This window comes from Eucyclogobius newberryi, unplaced genomic scaffold (genome assembly GCF_026437365.1).
Source record: "Eucyclogobius newberryi isolate DKJ021-1_F unplaced genomic scaffold, fEucNew1.0.hap1 SCAF_10, whole genome shotgun sequence".
In the NCBI taxonomy this organism is placed as follows: Eukaryota; Metazoa; Chordata; class Actinopteri; order Gobiiformes; family Gobiidae; genus Eucyclogobius; species Eucyclogobius newberryi.
The window spans coordinates 11,667,959-11,683,451 of NW_027315724.1; the positions used below are offsets into that span (position 1 = coordinate 11,667,959).

A 15,493-nucleotide genomic window follows, 5' to 3' on the forward strand; every position below is an offset into this window, starting at 1 on the left:
TATTCATGCTTTAGTTTTAATCAAATGTCCAGGTGCTCAGTACTTTCAGCCTCTGCATAGTTGATCTAATATATTATGTAAACTCAATTACAGTATGTTTTATTTCAGGTTGTATTCTGGAGTTAACGTTTCCAAATGGTGGTCGCTAAATATCCGTCCCTAAATGTCCCCCTGCAGTGTCGTGTCTGGTGTTGGTTGGACCGGGGTCAGCTCAGGTTCTTGTGACTGTACTGTGAGCTCTGGGGTATAAAGTTCAGTTCTTCCGTTCCCCTCCGTCTGCTACTGCTCTTCAGGCTCCTCATAAAGACGCTCTTTTGGGAAAGCGGTCTCTGTTCTGGAGTCCACGTCACCCTGCAGCGCACCAAAGAGAACACTCAGAAGATGTGTGAGACGGGGACTTCCACACTACATTAGAAATCCTACAGTCTGGTTACACTTGAAGTCTGAAATACCGTTTACTTGAGTCTCTTTTTGAAGAGTTTAATCACAAAAAGGCTACTTGAATAAATCATTTTTGGAAGCAATTCTGCAATTAGTTTTTCCCTGAAGTCATTTTAGTAAGTCAATTTGAAAAAAAGTCGATTTTAATTGTTTTCCATTTGGTAATGCCGGATTTTTAAACAAAAACGAATGATACTTTTTCTAGTGCGTAGTATAGAACTATAACAAGTATATCATCATTTTGCATTTTGTCCCGTGTAATATCCCTGCATAATATTGATCTAAAATGGCTTAGTAATAGAAACTAAGCCACGGACTGAAGCAGCAGATTGTCATTTACATGTTTTTACATTCGAGAAGTATCTACGGGACATTTTAGAACTCAGATCATCACAGCTAAGGGATAGGGGGTAGGGGAAAACAGGACGTTTCTATGCACTCAAATCTTCGTTGCGGGACAATATAGGATTACTCAAACATGCAAGAATCAATCACAATTCAACTTTGAGTTAAACAATAATAAGGCAAAGTTGATTTTGCATAATATTATCAAGATGACAACTTTTTACTTCTACTTATGTTATTTTTTGTATAACTTGAGTACAGTTTTGGTCTGCTGCCGTTCTCTGCTGCAGGTCACTGAGTCCAACACTACTACGTCTCATATAAGAGCCGAGTGCAAAGAGGAGGAGCATCCATCTTCATTACACGCACGCACGCGCGCGCGCGCACACACACACACACACACACACACACACACACACACACACTTATACCTGCAGATAGATAGCCATGATTGTCCTGCACCTTGTAAATCTCCCTTCCAGAGTGAACACTTTGGAGGCTCCATTAAAAGTGCGGGTCGTGATGGAAGAGTGGCTGACTCTGGGGCAGCATGTGAATGGTGCCTTTGGGGTCCACTGCAGAAAAGAGGCCTTTGTACTTACAGTGTACGTGAAAGTCAAATACAGGTGACACAAATCAAACACAGGTAATAAGTAGGGCAGGGAATCCCTGGGTCTGTCACGATTCGATGCGATACACGGCTCTCAATACGATAATATCACATGCGATAAAATCAATGTATTGCTCATGATATTCTACAATACTTCACTATTTTTTCAAAACCCAGTACATTTTGACAATGTTTGTCTTTTTAAACTACGACCTGCAAAAACCTAAACTGAAATACACCCATTTGAATACTGTATATCAAATTGTTAGCATAAACACATTTTCTTTTGCTTAACAAGCAATACAATTGTAGTGTCAAAAAACAATTGAAATTGCCTCAGAAAATGAATAATGGGTTTATGAACAGAAAATAGAAGTACAGTATAGGCTAACATTCCTTCATTGTGAACTCAGAACCACAGAGTCTGGAGATGGTTTATGGACTTGAAAAATGTGCAGGAGAAGTTTATATCTGTGACGCAACACTCTGGTAAAAGTTTAAATGGAGTGATTTGTGAGGCTCAGACAAGATGATGTAACAAGTGCAAATGAAGCAAAATACAACCCCAGGTATGTTCTGTATAAAGTGAGCTTGTCTAAAATAGAACTGCTGCTGGGCCCAGTCTCTTAGTGGCAGTTCATAGTAAACAGTTTGATTTACTGAGTCACAAATACAAAGCTATAGGTAAGGATTCTGAGCAAAGCAGGGAGTTTATGATGGGAGGAAACAATTATAACACGGCTGAAAGCTCATAAAGTTACTTTTGTTTTTACTTTTGCCTTTTGAATTAAACCACTGCCAAATTTGTCCGAGTGGCTATGATTTATTTATTTTTCCATGCAGGGATGAATTACATTTCTTTCACTTTTGGTCTACACATGATCTGCGCTGGTCGGTGTGGCATACTTGTGCCTTTCCCCGTGCTTTGCTGTAATTGCTTCTGCTTCTCCTCTGTTTCTCTCACAAAGTCACAGAATCATAAATCCAACATCCACAGCTTCATTCGTCGGTGAGAAATAACTCAATTTAGTGACTGCACAGCGCCCTCTGTTGATAAATCAGAAATACTGTAACACTGAATGTGGAATGGATAATGAAATAAGTTATAATAGAAGGGAAAAGTGCACAAGAAGAAAAGCTTTTTACTCTACCCACCTTAACAACAGTGATCATAAAGGTCTTATTTGTGTGCTGTTGTGTACTGTTCATATTCATCAAGGTTTAGATTTGTTTACAAACCCCATTTCAAAAGCATTCAATTGACAGAATGCCAGTGTGAAGTCCCTCCCACTCACATCAGGGTAACATCAGGGTTGGGTTAAAAAGAGATAGTAGTCTAATTAAATCGAATGTTTAGTTACCATTACACTAATAAACTAATATATCTGAGCGCCAGACTTAAGTAGGTCTGGTGTAAATGAATGTATGAATGAATGAATGAGGATTTTACTTGTTTTTAAATGTTTTAATGATTGTTTAATAAAACACCACAACATAATTCTGTTTTTAGTGGATTTTAGAGATAAAATTTCCTTGAACTGGGAGTTTCACCTTCAGATTAGAGAGAATAAGAAGATCTATTAAAGTTTTGTTGGAATGTCCGACTGGTCCCCCCCAACATTTTTTATAAAAAACAATAATAAAATAGACGTACCTAAATATCTTCTACACACCTGTTTATACTTTATTTATGTATTTAATTTGACCATAGAGACTGAAAATGGGCTACAATTCTACTGTGACCAGAGTGAGCAGTGCTGTACTTCTCATATGTGGATAAACTGGTATTTAGGGGGTCACGTTGCCTAATGGTTGCAAAGTACTTTGTGACTTTATCTCTGAAACATGCCCTTTAAATACGTATTTGGTGTTTTTATATTGTTTGTCTGGGTAGAGAGAGAACAATACTCAAATAAGAGTAAAGTTACTTCAAAATAATCTTATACAAGTACAAAGTAGTGCTCAAATGAATGTAACTGGAAGCACAAAATCTGGTAGAAAAACGAAATTGTGTCTGAAGGAGCGGTGCAAGAAACACAAATGTTCAAATCATTTAATATCGTCAACATAAAGCTTTTGTCACTTGTAGACTTTCTCACAGTGGGAAGAGAAACCAACACTTTTACTCAAGTAAGAGACTGTTACTTCAATAAAATAAGTAGGAGTAAAAGTATGTTGGTAGAAAAAGTACTCTGAAAAGTACAACAAGACAGATTTGTGCAAACATGACTAAGGACTTTATTAATCAAATCATTTCCCCCGTAATATCCACAAATAAAAGTGATCTCTTTATATATATTCACATTGTATAACTTTATAGTGTGACAAAAAAATTCTCTTTTTTGGATTTCCAGCCATTCCTTTTAATAGTCATTTATCAGTCGCCATGCAGTCGCCGGGAAGGTTGAAAAACAATACGATAGGTGGGCACTGGCGCTCCAGTCCATGTCACTCGTATCCTTGTCCCTCATTGGCTCTTCAAAGTGGTTCAGACCTTCAGTTACCCAATCACAGAATTCATCACACTGCCACAAGAAAACCAAAATAAATAAACAAATTCCCCCGCAGACTACTACACATAGCCCCTCTCTCCGTTGTGTTTTTAGAATATTTTCTGCTTTTATATAATAATAATAGTAATAATAATGACTATAATTGTCCTCGATATAAATTCAATAGCATTTTTTCTCTTTCTGAAATTTTTAAATAAATCATTTTGGCAATCCTCATATGTCGTCACTAAAAGAATACTCAAGTACAAAATAAGAACTGTGAAAATCCAAGGAGCGAGTGACAGAATGAAGAGTGCAAAAGCAACAGAGAGGTACGGTGGCCTCCGAGGTTCACTGCACTGGAAATAAAGACGATGCGTTTAGCGGACGTGACTTCCTCTGAAGGTTTTAATGGATGTGCTGGACACTTGGTTTGTGCAGGAAAAGAACTGCAGTTCTGTGTTTGTGCATGTATGTTCTGTATTGTGGATGTGGTGAACCTTCTGGGCCACCGTAGAGAAAAGCGACAGAAAAGGAAGAAAAGAGAGAAAGAGTGAAGTAAAGCATCCACTGGAGACGCATGTCAGGGCTCTATGTACAGAGTTCAGGAGGCTCTGGCTGAGTCCAGGTCTGGGCCAGTGTTATACCAGGGTGTAGGACTTGGCGTAGGGGTTGTTGCTCTGTTTCAGGTGTCCTCTGGAGTCCAGCAGTGACTCCTGGGACGTGCTGAGTTTGGCAGCCTGTGCTTGGGCCAGGTCTCCTGACTGTGGTCCCTCTGGCCGGACCTCTCCCCGGGCCTCTCCTCGCTCGCCCCGGTGGGGCAGTGTGGAGGCACTTCCAGGCTGCCACTGCTGCAGCTCTCGGGCCGAGGGCACCTCCATGGTGGGCTCCATGGGCGGGGGCCTCTTCAGTGTGCGGCTCCTCTGAGGCTCCAGACAGGCCTGGCCCATGGCTCCTGCTGCTCCCACAGGCACCAGGGCTCTGCTCTCTCCTGTAGCACCAGCACCTCCGGCTCCCGCGCCTCCTGCACCGATGCTGCTGCCGCTGCTGCTGCTGACCGTGCCTCCTCGTGCGGCCAATGGCACGCCTCGGTTCAACAGGAAGTCCATGCGGAGGTAAGGCGGCAGGTGCACCAGCTCGCCTCCTAACAAGCACAGCACACAGAGGGTTAAACACTACTGCAAATGAACACATATTTGTCACTGTACGTGTTCGATTATAGATGATTATAAAAGTAGGACCAAGAAGAGCTCAGGTTTTATAACTCAAAGGTTTTAACTCAAATATCACAAACGGTATGGAGCCGTTTCAGAGCTTGTTGCAGTCCTTTCTTTACAAATGCAGCAGATATAATCACATTTTCTCTCCTAAGTCTCCTCTGTGGAGCCAGAAGAATAATACAATCACCTCGTTCGTGCTCAGCTCAGATCCACATTTGTGCTAAGACTATTCTTTTAACTCAATATGAAAACAGGAAATAGATTTGATTTGCAGCGAGCAATATGGAAAGATTAAATTAATCTCAATATCAGGAATGATGGGATATCAAAAGTTAGATATACCGGTAGTAAGAAAGAGATGAAGAGTTTGTAAAAATGTCATGTTCGAAATAGATATGGGAAATACAGTATAAAACCACAGTATGTGCATAAATTGTATTATAAGGCTGCATGACATTTGAGTTATAACTTTAAACAATGATATGGACAGAGCATTTGGCCTATCAGAATCTTAACTTAATCTCGCCACATTTGTTCATGGAGTCACAGCCGCTGCACATTGTCTTAACAGTCTCCAGTGTATAGATCACATTTACAGTATTGGATTGTAAACATTTACAGTATTGGATTGTAAAGGTCACGTCTCCGCTGAACCTGAGAGCCATTCCAAACGAGCTGCCAATCACGTTCTATCCCCCAAAGACATTCAAATCTACCTTTCCACGAACTGCTACGTGCGAGTCGATACTAACAATTATTCTTTGAGAGGTTGTGAAGGAACCAGTGGCTTACGTTAGCGTGCTGCACACAGTGGTCTGCAGACAGTGGTCATGTGCTCTGTAATAATGCCTATTAGCAGCAGCAAAGATGATGAATGGCCAGGGCAGGTTATGAAATTAAATAAAGATCTAAGAGGAGTTCTGGGAGTTTGTTGGAGTCTGAAAATTCATGAGGCTGTAAACGGCAGATCATTCTGTAATCAGACTCTCTGTGGAGACAACTGCAGTCATCCTAGCAGTGTAGCTCTGCAGTTACACAGGCTGTTAGTAGAGAAAAAAACTGCATTCAAGTAAAAGTACATGGTTAAAAATGTACTCTATTCCAAATACTGCTACCAAATCGGTCCTACTCAATTATAAAACATGTAAAACTGCTTCTAAAAAGTAACTAGTTCTACTTTTTGCACAATTTGGAAGTCAATTTTAAACGACAAACATATTATTTGAGCTCTGGCGAATTAGAGTAGACGATACAGTTATGTGTGTTTGTAGATGTAGGAGGGAAAGGAGACAACCGTAAATTGAACTGATTTGGACTGACTTTCCACCCCCCTAACTTGTACTTAATTATCTTGCTCTCTTTCAGTATCTTCAAGCCCTTGTTCACTCCTGCTGTAACTGTGTTTGTGTCTCTAGTTTACTGCCACATTCCACAATGCCACTGGTTTGCTGTAAAAACCCAGACTGAATAAATGACTGCACTTGAAAGGGAAACATTTCAAACACAGTTCTTAGTTAAAGGCGCTGTTAGCTACTTGTGGTTAGCTTTACAGTCACGCAAATCACACTGCCTTTTTGCAAGCTCTGCAAAGTGCTTATAAGCTCAATGCAGTGAGTAACTAGGATGATTTAGGTAATGTAAGTGAGCAGAGAATGTGGACCGGAGCACTGCAAAGAGTTTTCACATTTGTAAGACGTAAAAACCAGGTACAGCGCCTTTAAGTGAACTCACCCGAGTCATATTTTGAACAATATTGTTCATGACCCTCATGAATTGAACCTATTAGAATACTCTGATTAGCCTTCTTTTTATGTTTTGGTCTGAGGAGGGAGTTGTATGGGACACAAGTTGTATCCAAGTCTCATTTTTGTTATAGTTCAATCCTTCTTCAACACAAAATTCAAATTAAAAAATGTCTCTAGTTGACAGAATTATACCCTCTTCTGCAATCAGAAAAAAACAAAAACATAATTAAAACACTGCTATTTTGAAGATGTACAACATAAAAATCCCCAACTTCTGATTTGAGATTACAAAATGTTATTAAGAGATGGCATTGGCACATACTTTGCCAACTCATTCTTTTGAATGTAACAGAGCCCAGCTGCACACACGGAGCACGCAGTGCTGCCCGTGTGGTCTGATGAGGCGCAGTGCTGCCCATGTGGTCTGGTGAGTCGTCCTGACAATAGCTGCAGACAGGCTGATGAGCTGGCCTGGAGCTGCCCTCTCTCCTGTGAGCCCAGAAATGTAAGACAAGTCCTGTCCAATGCCAGAGGACAGAGTGTCCTGCAGGACTGTGGGTCATCTCAGGTGAACCAACAAAACATTTGCAGTTACTCCTGCAGTTACTCTACTGTATTGTATTTGGTAATTTCATAATAGAGGGCTCTCTTATTACAAATATTTATTGTATTAATTTATCAATCCAGGCGAGAGTATGAACGTAACAAAATTGCATGTGCTATTTGAGTCTCTGCTTTAAGACTTGAAAGGATGTGGGACCGACACGTGAAAGCCCACTTTGATGGACAGAACAGAACGCTCCGGGTCAGTGGAATACTTGAAGGACTCAAGGCCAAAATATCACTGGTAAAGAAAGCTTGCTTTGAAAATAAGCCTTTTATTTGATCTTTGTCAGTGGGTCCTTTTCATTTTATCATTTAGATAATTGTGATGAACCAGTGATTCTTAACCATAGGGCCAGGGCCAACACACAGTCAGTAAAATACAGTATAATACCCAGATTGGATCTCAAATTAATTTGTACAGAAAAAGTTAAGCCTCAAGGTCAGTTCATTGGCATTTCCTCCGCCTCAGATTTTGCGCATGTTGACAAAAACGCCCTGTTTGTCATATTCATTCACTCATAGGAGGAAAAACCTGTGCTGCAGCCTTTTAGAGTCTGTATGAGATGTAAATGTTAACTGGGTCAAGTTTTGGGAGGTGTAGGTTATACATGTTGTTGTGTCCTTGACGCTTCACCCACTTGGTGTTTGTTTATGAATTAGGCTAACATTAGCCTCCAGGGGTTCAAAAGTAAAGGGAGTAGATGAATAATGTTATAATCTGTCATCAAATATTTTTTTCAATCCATTGTTTGTTAAAAATGTGTTGTTATCTTGACATAAGCTGCAGGGCTGACCTCTTGACCATATCATCCTTTTCTTGAGCTCATATTGGCCCTCTTCCTGGTTGCAGCTCTCATTGTGACTCTTTTAAACTCATGAAAAAGACCCTTAATGGTTTTAGGTGACTCATGTACCTTTAAAACATAGGATAATTATAATTATTCACTTAATTTAACTAGTAAATTTAGCAAGCTATGTATGTAAATGTAGCCATAGTACTGGGCCAAACTGAGAAGATGAGCTAATCGAAATCAAGTTGATATATTCCTGTTTCTGAATACCTTCAATACCCCAAAGTTTGGTATGTTTTTTAATGAGAAAAAAATCTGTTGGCATATTTAATTTGGCTCTTAAACCCACCAGGTCTATGGGCTTTGGGCGCGGCCATATTCATGACTCGGCTGACGTCCTGAGGTTTGGGCGGGGAGGCGGTGAAGCGGCAGATGCCCGACTCGGAGGGCGTGCTGGACGTCATGCTGTCCGTGTACTCGTTGGTCCCCGCGGTCATCTGCTCCGACGACGTGTCCGAGATGAAGCACTCAGTGATGGTGAACTTGGCGTGCCGCAGCTGCTCCTCCATCTTGGCGTGTTCGTAGGCCCGGGCCAGCTCCTCATATGTGGAGGAGGCGCTCTCTGTGGACACCATGCTGCTCCGCGCTCGATCTGGGAAGATGGAGTCACAGGACACATATTATACACTGTTTTATTGTCACTGTCCTTTAAACGTGCTATTGGGTCTTTGCTTTGGCGTCTCCTGTTTTAGGGCCAGGTTTACTAAGAAAGGTGCTAATTTACGAGTAGTTTTGTGCATTTTATAGTGGTGCAGATCTGACATTTAAATGAGTTTACAGCATGAGCAAACTATGTGCAAATGTGCGTGTGCCTCTGCTGCTCCTTTGAGAAAACAGCCACATTTCAAAAGTTACAGTGATAAATGATAATGAAGATCACCATTCTATACATAGTTATGCCAACAACGGTATACAAATATATAGTCTATAGTAACAATTTTACTTATACATCACATCAATGTTTTTTAAACCTAAGGCTGTAGGGAACACTGCCTGGTTGTGTCTGTCGCTTTCACACTTTTAGATCTACTACGCACTGATTGTGAACGTACAGGCAGAAGAATATGTTTTCAGTGTGTATATCCAGAGCTCTCTGCTGATGCGCACGGACACAGGGACGTGATGGAAAACCTGCATACGCTTGCCTATAACCAGCGCTGCAAAAATATGAATCTGGGGCAGGGGAGTGTGAGGATTGAAAAAAAAAAACACAGACACCCGGGACAAGAGGAAGAGGTCAACAGCCTCCCTACTCCGTACACAGACCTCATGTGCTTCACAAAGGACATTAAAAGGACGTGGGACACTCCTGTAGCAGTTTGATGGACAGTTTCTGTGAACTGCTCCAGTTTGGATGAGAATCCTGGCCAGAGTATCAAAGGAAAAGTGTGTTTTTTACACTCCGCCCGCAGTCAAAACAACTTTTATACTCCTACATATATACCTACTAAAACATGACCAAATCAGACCTTTTAGTAAAAATAAATGTGTATGGAGTGTCAAATAATGCTCAAATGCCACAATCTGGTCTTTTTGATTGTTCTGCTCAACTCAGACTGGACATTTTTTCACACTTCAGGACCCATTTCCAACCAGGACTTTCCACATCAAAGCTTGACAATGAGGCCGTTCTCAGTGGAGGACATATATTTTGCATAAAGTGGGATTAAAAGTGAATTTATGGAACAAAAACCTGCATATTCCAACTTCACGACCTTGACCTAAACTCGTCTGTACCTGTGTCTTGCGAGGGGCTGACGCTGTAGCTGTCGCTCTCTTTGTCCACTGAGCCCGTGGCCCGGGGCGTGGGCAGTCTCCAATCTGTGGTCAGCGTGTGGGACGAGCTGGTGGGGTGAGGCCGGTTCAGGGTCCACTGGCTGGCGTAACGGCTCCGGGCGGCGGCAGGACCAGCTTTGGCAGTGCGTCTGGCAGTGGGATCTGGAGAACAGCGGGATTATCTTTAAGTCGTCAAAAATATAGTAGTAAAAGGTAGTCAATAGTGTCAGTATATTAACCCACATTTAAATGATAGTATTTAGGATTTACGTTTAGACAATTCTACAAAAAATAGTACACATAGACAATACAATAGCAGTAAACATGGAACACACACAGGACGCTACCATCATGCGCCACTCAGACACGCACATGTTTATGTTTATGTCACAGGACCTAAATGAGACCCTTCACAGGAGAATAAAAGAACAGAAAAGAGAAGTGTTGGACATGATCTGAAAATACAGTGAGTGAGTGAAACTCGTCACTAAATTATCAGAATTTAGTTGTGGAAGAGAACATACCAAATCCAGAGGCTCATTGAGGGAAGTTAGAAAAGCAATCAATAATCAAAATGATCTTTGTAACTTTTCCAGTGACGGGTCTGCCACCGGCTTGTCTCTAAAGAGAGTTATTACTTTGCCTTGAATGTAACACAGTATGGCATTCATCTTATCTTTACTGGGGCTCTCCTCAAGGTTTCTCTTTTTCCTGCAGATGTTCATGGACAAGGGATTCCATTTGCTTAATTCCGGTGAACGTTGGTTGATTTGTTTGTCTTTTATTGACTAATCACCGTTTCATGGTTTGATTTTCTAACTTTCTTTTGGTTAAATCAACAATTTTGCAAAGCCCTGCGAGGCGTCTGCTGTTGTGATGGTGGGCTCTACGGAATAAAATGAACTGTATCCCAGTGATTACTTCTTTACATCTGAACACAAATTAGAGTTGATCAAATATTACATTGAGAATCAATCTACATAAGTTAAAAATAACCCTGGTTCCTGAAATTAGAATATTCATCTTGATTTGGACTAGTTTAGTTTATGTTCTCTTATCTGTAACATCCACGGCCTGCGTACAGTCACTAGTGCTGGGCTTCTCAAGCAGATGCCCGTCTCCTCCTCAGCCCCAGTGACCGGTCGGACCAGAGCGTTCAGGTGCGCACACGTCAGAACGCTGTAGAGAGATCGCTCCTCTTCATCAGTTCTGCTCCAGCTGTGCACAAACTTTCAGCGCTCACAGCTGCGCTTTCTGTGTCATTGCAATCTCTTCCTATAAGAGTGTGACTGCAGGAGGTCAGGCCGAGGGGAAGAGGTGTTTGTGCTGAGGAAATGTGGATGTATGGACTAGTTATCTTTAGTTTAGTTAGACTGTTTGTTTCGAAGTGGCCTGAAAATGTCCTCGGTGACTTTACAGCGCAGAGTTGGGACAAACATGAAGATAAACGTGGTCAGCTAACCGTGCACTGCTACGTTCAAACACACACGCGTGCGCGCACGCACACACACACACACACACACACACACACATGCACACGCACACACACAGTAGTAGTAGTGTTAGTAGTAAAAGAAGTAAAATGTTGAGCACTGACGGTGGAGGGACTCACTGGTTCCAGGCCTGGCATCGGACACGTCCACCAGGGGTCCGGTGGCCTGGGACAGGGACTGGTAGTGCACTGTGTGGGTCACTGTGGACGACTTCTGCTTGTTCGTCTCCCCAAAGTCATTGTCTGTCAGCAGCACCGTGGACCTGTCATCTGTAAGAGAGAGATGAGCAATGAAAGGTGAATATGGCAATTTTAGGGAAATCTCAATTTTATTTTTTCTTTCAAATATACTAAAGAAAACAAAAAGATCTTGTCTCCATGTGGTCAGTCTTAATTCATGAGTTTCGGCGTCCTGGTTATTGGTGATATTTTGAGGACTTTTGCCAGTTAAAAAGATTAAATATTTAGTTTGGAACAAACATGTTCTGGAATACATGGTCAAGACTATTTATCAACTAAAATAGTAAATGTGATATCAAAATATCAAAGTTAAAGCTTAAATTAATACTATCATGTACAACGGAGCTACTGAGATTGCACATAGACAAATAGTGTTTACATTGAATAGAGCAAAATTTATGGGCAGCCATTTTGTATATGAAGACGTTTTGTTTTTGCCAGTGGACAGAGGAAACAAATGAATTTCCAAGTTCTTTATTTGCATGTTGTGACTTTAAGCTCTACTAGAGATTCATGGTTGATATATTATATTTTTGATATATTATATTTTCAAACAGTAGCACCAGCAAAAAAACAAAACATCAATTGAGTAGCTCTAATGAAATATAAAGTGATTGAGATAAGGTGAGATGATTTCCTAATTCCTATAAACATTAGATTTTGTGCATTCGACCCAGCTTGGCACCTTGCTGAGCCAGTCAGGAGCAGCGGGTGACTTTAGTGCATCTTCTAGACCAGAGGTGTCAAACATACACATACACAAACGTTTTAATCCGGCCCGCCGAACATTTCGAAATTATATCTATTTAAAAAATAAATAAATACAAAATTCAATAGATTCATAGAACCATAGTTACATCCGCAACTTTCGTTTTTATCGCTAAAACTACACGTCCCTACACGGCTCTTCACTGCCGTGTGTGCTGCCGAGGGAGAAGTGCTGAGATGTAACGACGCGCGTTTGCACACTTTACAGCACTTACGCACCTCAGAGCAGAGGTCCGAGCGAGGAAAGAGACGTGTGGTTTTGGGAAACATGTGGAAGAAAGAAATGAGACGGTTTTGTGGATGTTAAGAGCTGTGGTAAAAGTGGAGCTAATGTGGAGCTAACAAGAAAACAAACTTCTGTGATGATGCTCTGTGAGGAAAACATCCTCTACAAACCTGGACAGATCAGAAGCCACAGGTAAAAACACAGGTCAGAGTGTAAAAAAGTATAAATATGTCCACACTAATGTGACTGTGAACACAAACACAATGCACTCATTTGAGTCACACATGAATAATGTGTCACTAAGATCAGCTTAAACTATGAAAATAGTGAGCTCATATTGAGTTTGAGCAGAAACATGTCTGTGATATCAACATTTCATATCAGAAATCACATCTAAAATCCATGTTCCTGTTCCTGCTGCTGATGCATGACTATGGACTCACCTGCTGCAGATTTGTCTCCACAACTATTGCTAGGCTGTAAAAAAGCAATTTATTTCTTATATTTTTTATTGTTTTATTTTGTACATAATGTTCGGCCCAAGAGTTTGGTTTGATAGAACACTGTGGCCCATGCACTTATTCTATATTTTCAAGGTAAGAGGTGTATCTTAACCTCCTTACTTAAACGCTCCCACGTTTGTTTGTATTTTGTGGTGTGTCAGTTCAGGTGAACAGAGAACTACACAGACATGGAAATGTTAGTTAGTACATTTAAAAGGTTTTTTAGATCTTGAGAAGTTTATTTTGTTATAAAGTCAAATACAATATTTTTAGTTCCAAATACCTATGACCAAATGTTTATCTCTGTAGATCAACTGTGATCTGAAGTTGTAATGCACATAAACTGAAGCACAGTATTGGTGAAATGACACTTGTTTTTCTCACATTTCAGTTTATGAGAACAAACGTTTTGTAATTTCTTTTAATCGATCCAGTAATTGCTTCAAAACAGCGTAGGCTATATAAAGCTATTTATTTCTTATATTTTTCTTGTTTTATGTTTTTACGTTATTTTCGGCTCGCGACCCAGCCTGAGCGTCGAAATTCGGCCCACGGCCCAAAATGAGTTTGACACCCCTGTTCTAAACCCTTTAAAATGCCATGTCATCAGAACCTTCAAGATTACAGAATGGAGGGAACAGGAGTTTCAAGTGAAGCAGACGATAATACATGTTCATGAAATAACTGATATCAAATCTAACTGCTAATCATCAGCATTTTTTATTTATTTTCATAAATGAGCTACAACTTTGAATATCCCAAAAAAAATCCCTGTGTACACTAATCACCTATTAAAGAGGTAAGTAAGATAAATGTTACCCTGGTTCAGATAAATTGTAGAAGCCGCTCAGGGTGAAAATGAGATCACAGTGCGCTGTCTGCCTCTAATTATAGAGAGCACTCAGTAAACCAGGAAGCATGCAAATTGTTGTTGGCTTTCAAACTCTAGCCTCTGAAAGGTGCTCGTAAACTTATTGTTGAGATAAACTAGAATATCAGGAACGTATTAAGTGAGTAAAACAATTAAGATTAATAATTGAGATAATCAGGTACAGCACTTAAAAAAAAATAAAAAAAATAACACAAAATGTATTTGTAATTGTTTTCTGACCACTTTCACTCACATGTAGCTGTGTGGTTATCATTTGCTAAAACAACCTTATTGTGTCATATTTTCTGGCTATTCTGAAGCTAAAGCAAGTTTCTCCATTGAATCGCATTTAGTTGCACTTCACTTTTGCCCCCAGTTGCTTTCATTCCGTAATTTCAAATGCATTTCTTCACAAACTGTGCATAGCCGGAGGATTAGCTCACAACACTTGCTTTAGGGCGGGGTATATCAAGTCATTGTCTACAGTAGTTACCGATTGTCTCCATGGTGTCCCTCTCCTCGATGAGTAGCTGGGCTCGGGGGATGTCGATGTGCATTCGGAGCGGCTGTGGCTGCTTGTTCACCGTGTCGGGCGTCCTGGTGTTCTTACTGGCAAAGATTAACAAGAGAAATCCATTACATTCTCCGCTGGGTGAATTTGCTTTGTATTGCACAAAAGCTAATTCAATTCCATTTAAGTTGATAAGTAGCGATAAGCAGGCAGTGGAGACAGCATATCCACTGAGCAATATATTTGATTTTTACTGATAGCTCACGTAACTGCGGGCCATACAGTGATTTATGTAGGGTGCTCAGGGAAAAGCGCTGCGCATAAATTAAAATTAAAGCGACGTACCTCATCAGCATTTCTGCCAGGCTCTTGGCATCTGTGAAGTCAGCAAAGAGGCGGTTAATGCCATAATAGTGCTGTCCCCTTTGATAAGCCCCAGCAGCAGGGGACAATCACAAGTGCTTTTGTAAGAGCTCACAAAAAATGAATGTAATGGAAAATTCTCAATAACTGGAAATGTCAAGTAATGTATTTGGTTGAACACATGCACTGCTTCCATGCAGGTTCTCGTGTTTTAAAGACGTAACAATGAAATACAGATTGTGGACATATTGTGGATATATTGCAGCAAATGGAATGAATCTACTCTTACTTGAGTAATTCTTTGGGTAACTGTTTTGTACTAATATAGTTTAAATGTAATGTACTCTAGCACTGGTTAAAATGTATAAATGTGTAACAGTTAAAAAGTGTATTAAATTAAGTGACTTACATATGACTTGAGATGAATCAAATG

General features: G+C 40.5%; 2 protein-coding genes across 5 annotated transcripts in view; one reads left to right on the top strand and one right to left on the bottom strand.

Moving 5' to 3' along the window:
• Positions 1 to 15,493, top strand: part of get1 (guided entry of tail-anchored proteins factor 1) — a 222,610-nt gene that overhangs the window by 122,345 nt on the left and 84,772 nt on the right. The window lies entirely within an intron of this gene.
• Positions 3,611 to 15,493, bottom strand: part of dscamb (Down syndrome cell adhesion molecule b) — a 165,980-nt gene continuing 154,097 nt past the window's right edge. For 2 of the 4 annotated variants that reach the window (XM_072460878.1, XM_072460870.1), the window contains exons 28-33: positions 15,043 to 15,073; positions 14,680 to 14,795; positions 11,699 to 11,848; positions 10,048 to 10,248; positions 8,600 to 8,902; positions 3,611 to 5,032 (exon numbers count right to left, since the gene is read on the bottom strand). In XM_072460878.1, the coding sequence (XP_072316979.1) occupies positions 4,530 to 5,032; positions 8,600 to 8,902; positions 10,048 to 10,248; positions 11,699 to 11,848; positions 14,680 to 14,795; positions 15,043 to 15,073 (1,304 nt within the window). In that variant the 3' untranslated portion in view covers positions 3,611 to 4,529. Of the gene's footprint in view, positions 5,033 to 8,599; positions 8,903 to 10,047; positions 10,249 to 11,683; positions 11,849 to 14,679; positions 14,796 to 15,042; positions 15,074 to 15,493 lie in introns of all 4 variants that reach the window. The other 2 variants (XM_072460863.1, XM_072460854.1) reach the window with 1 other exon arrangement.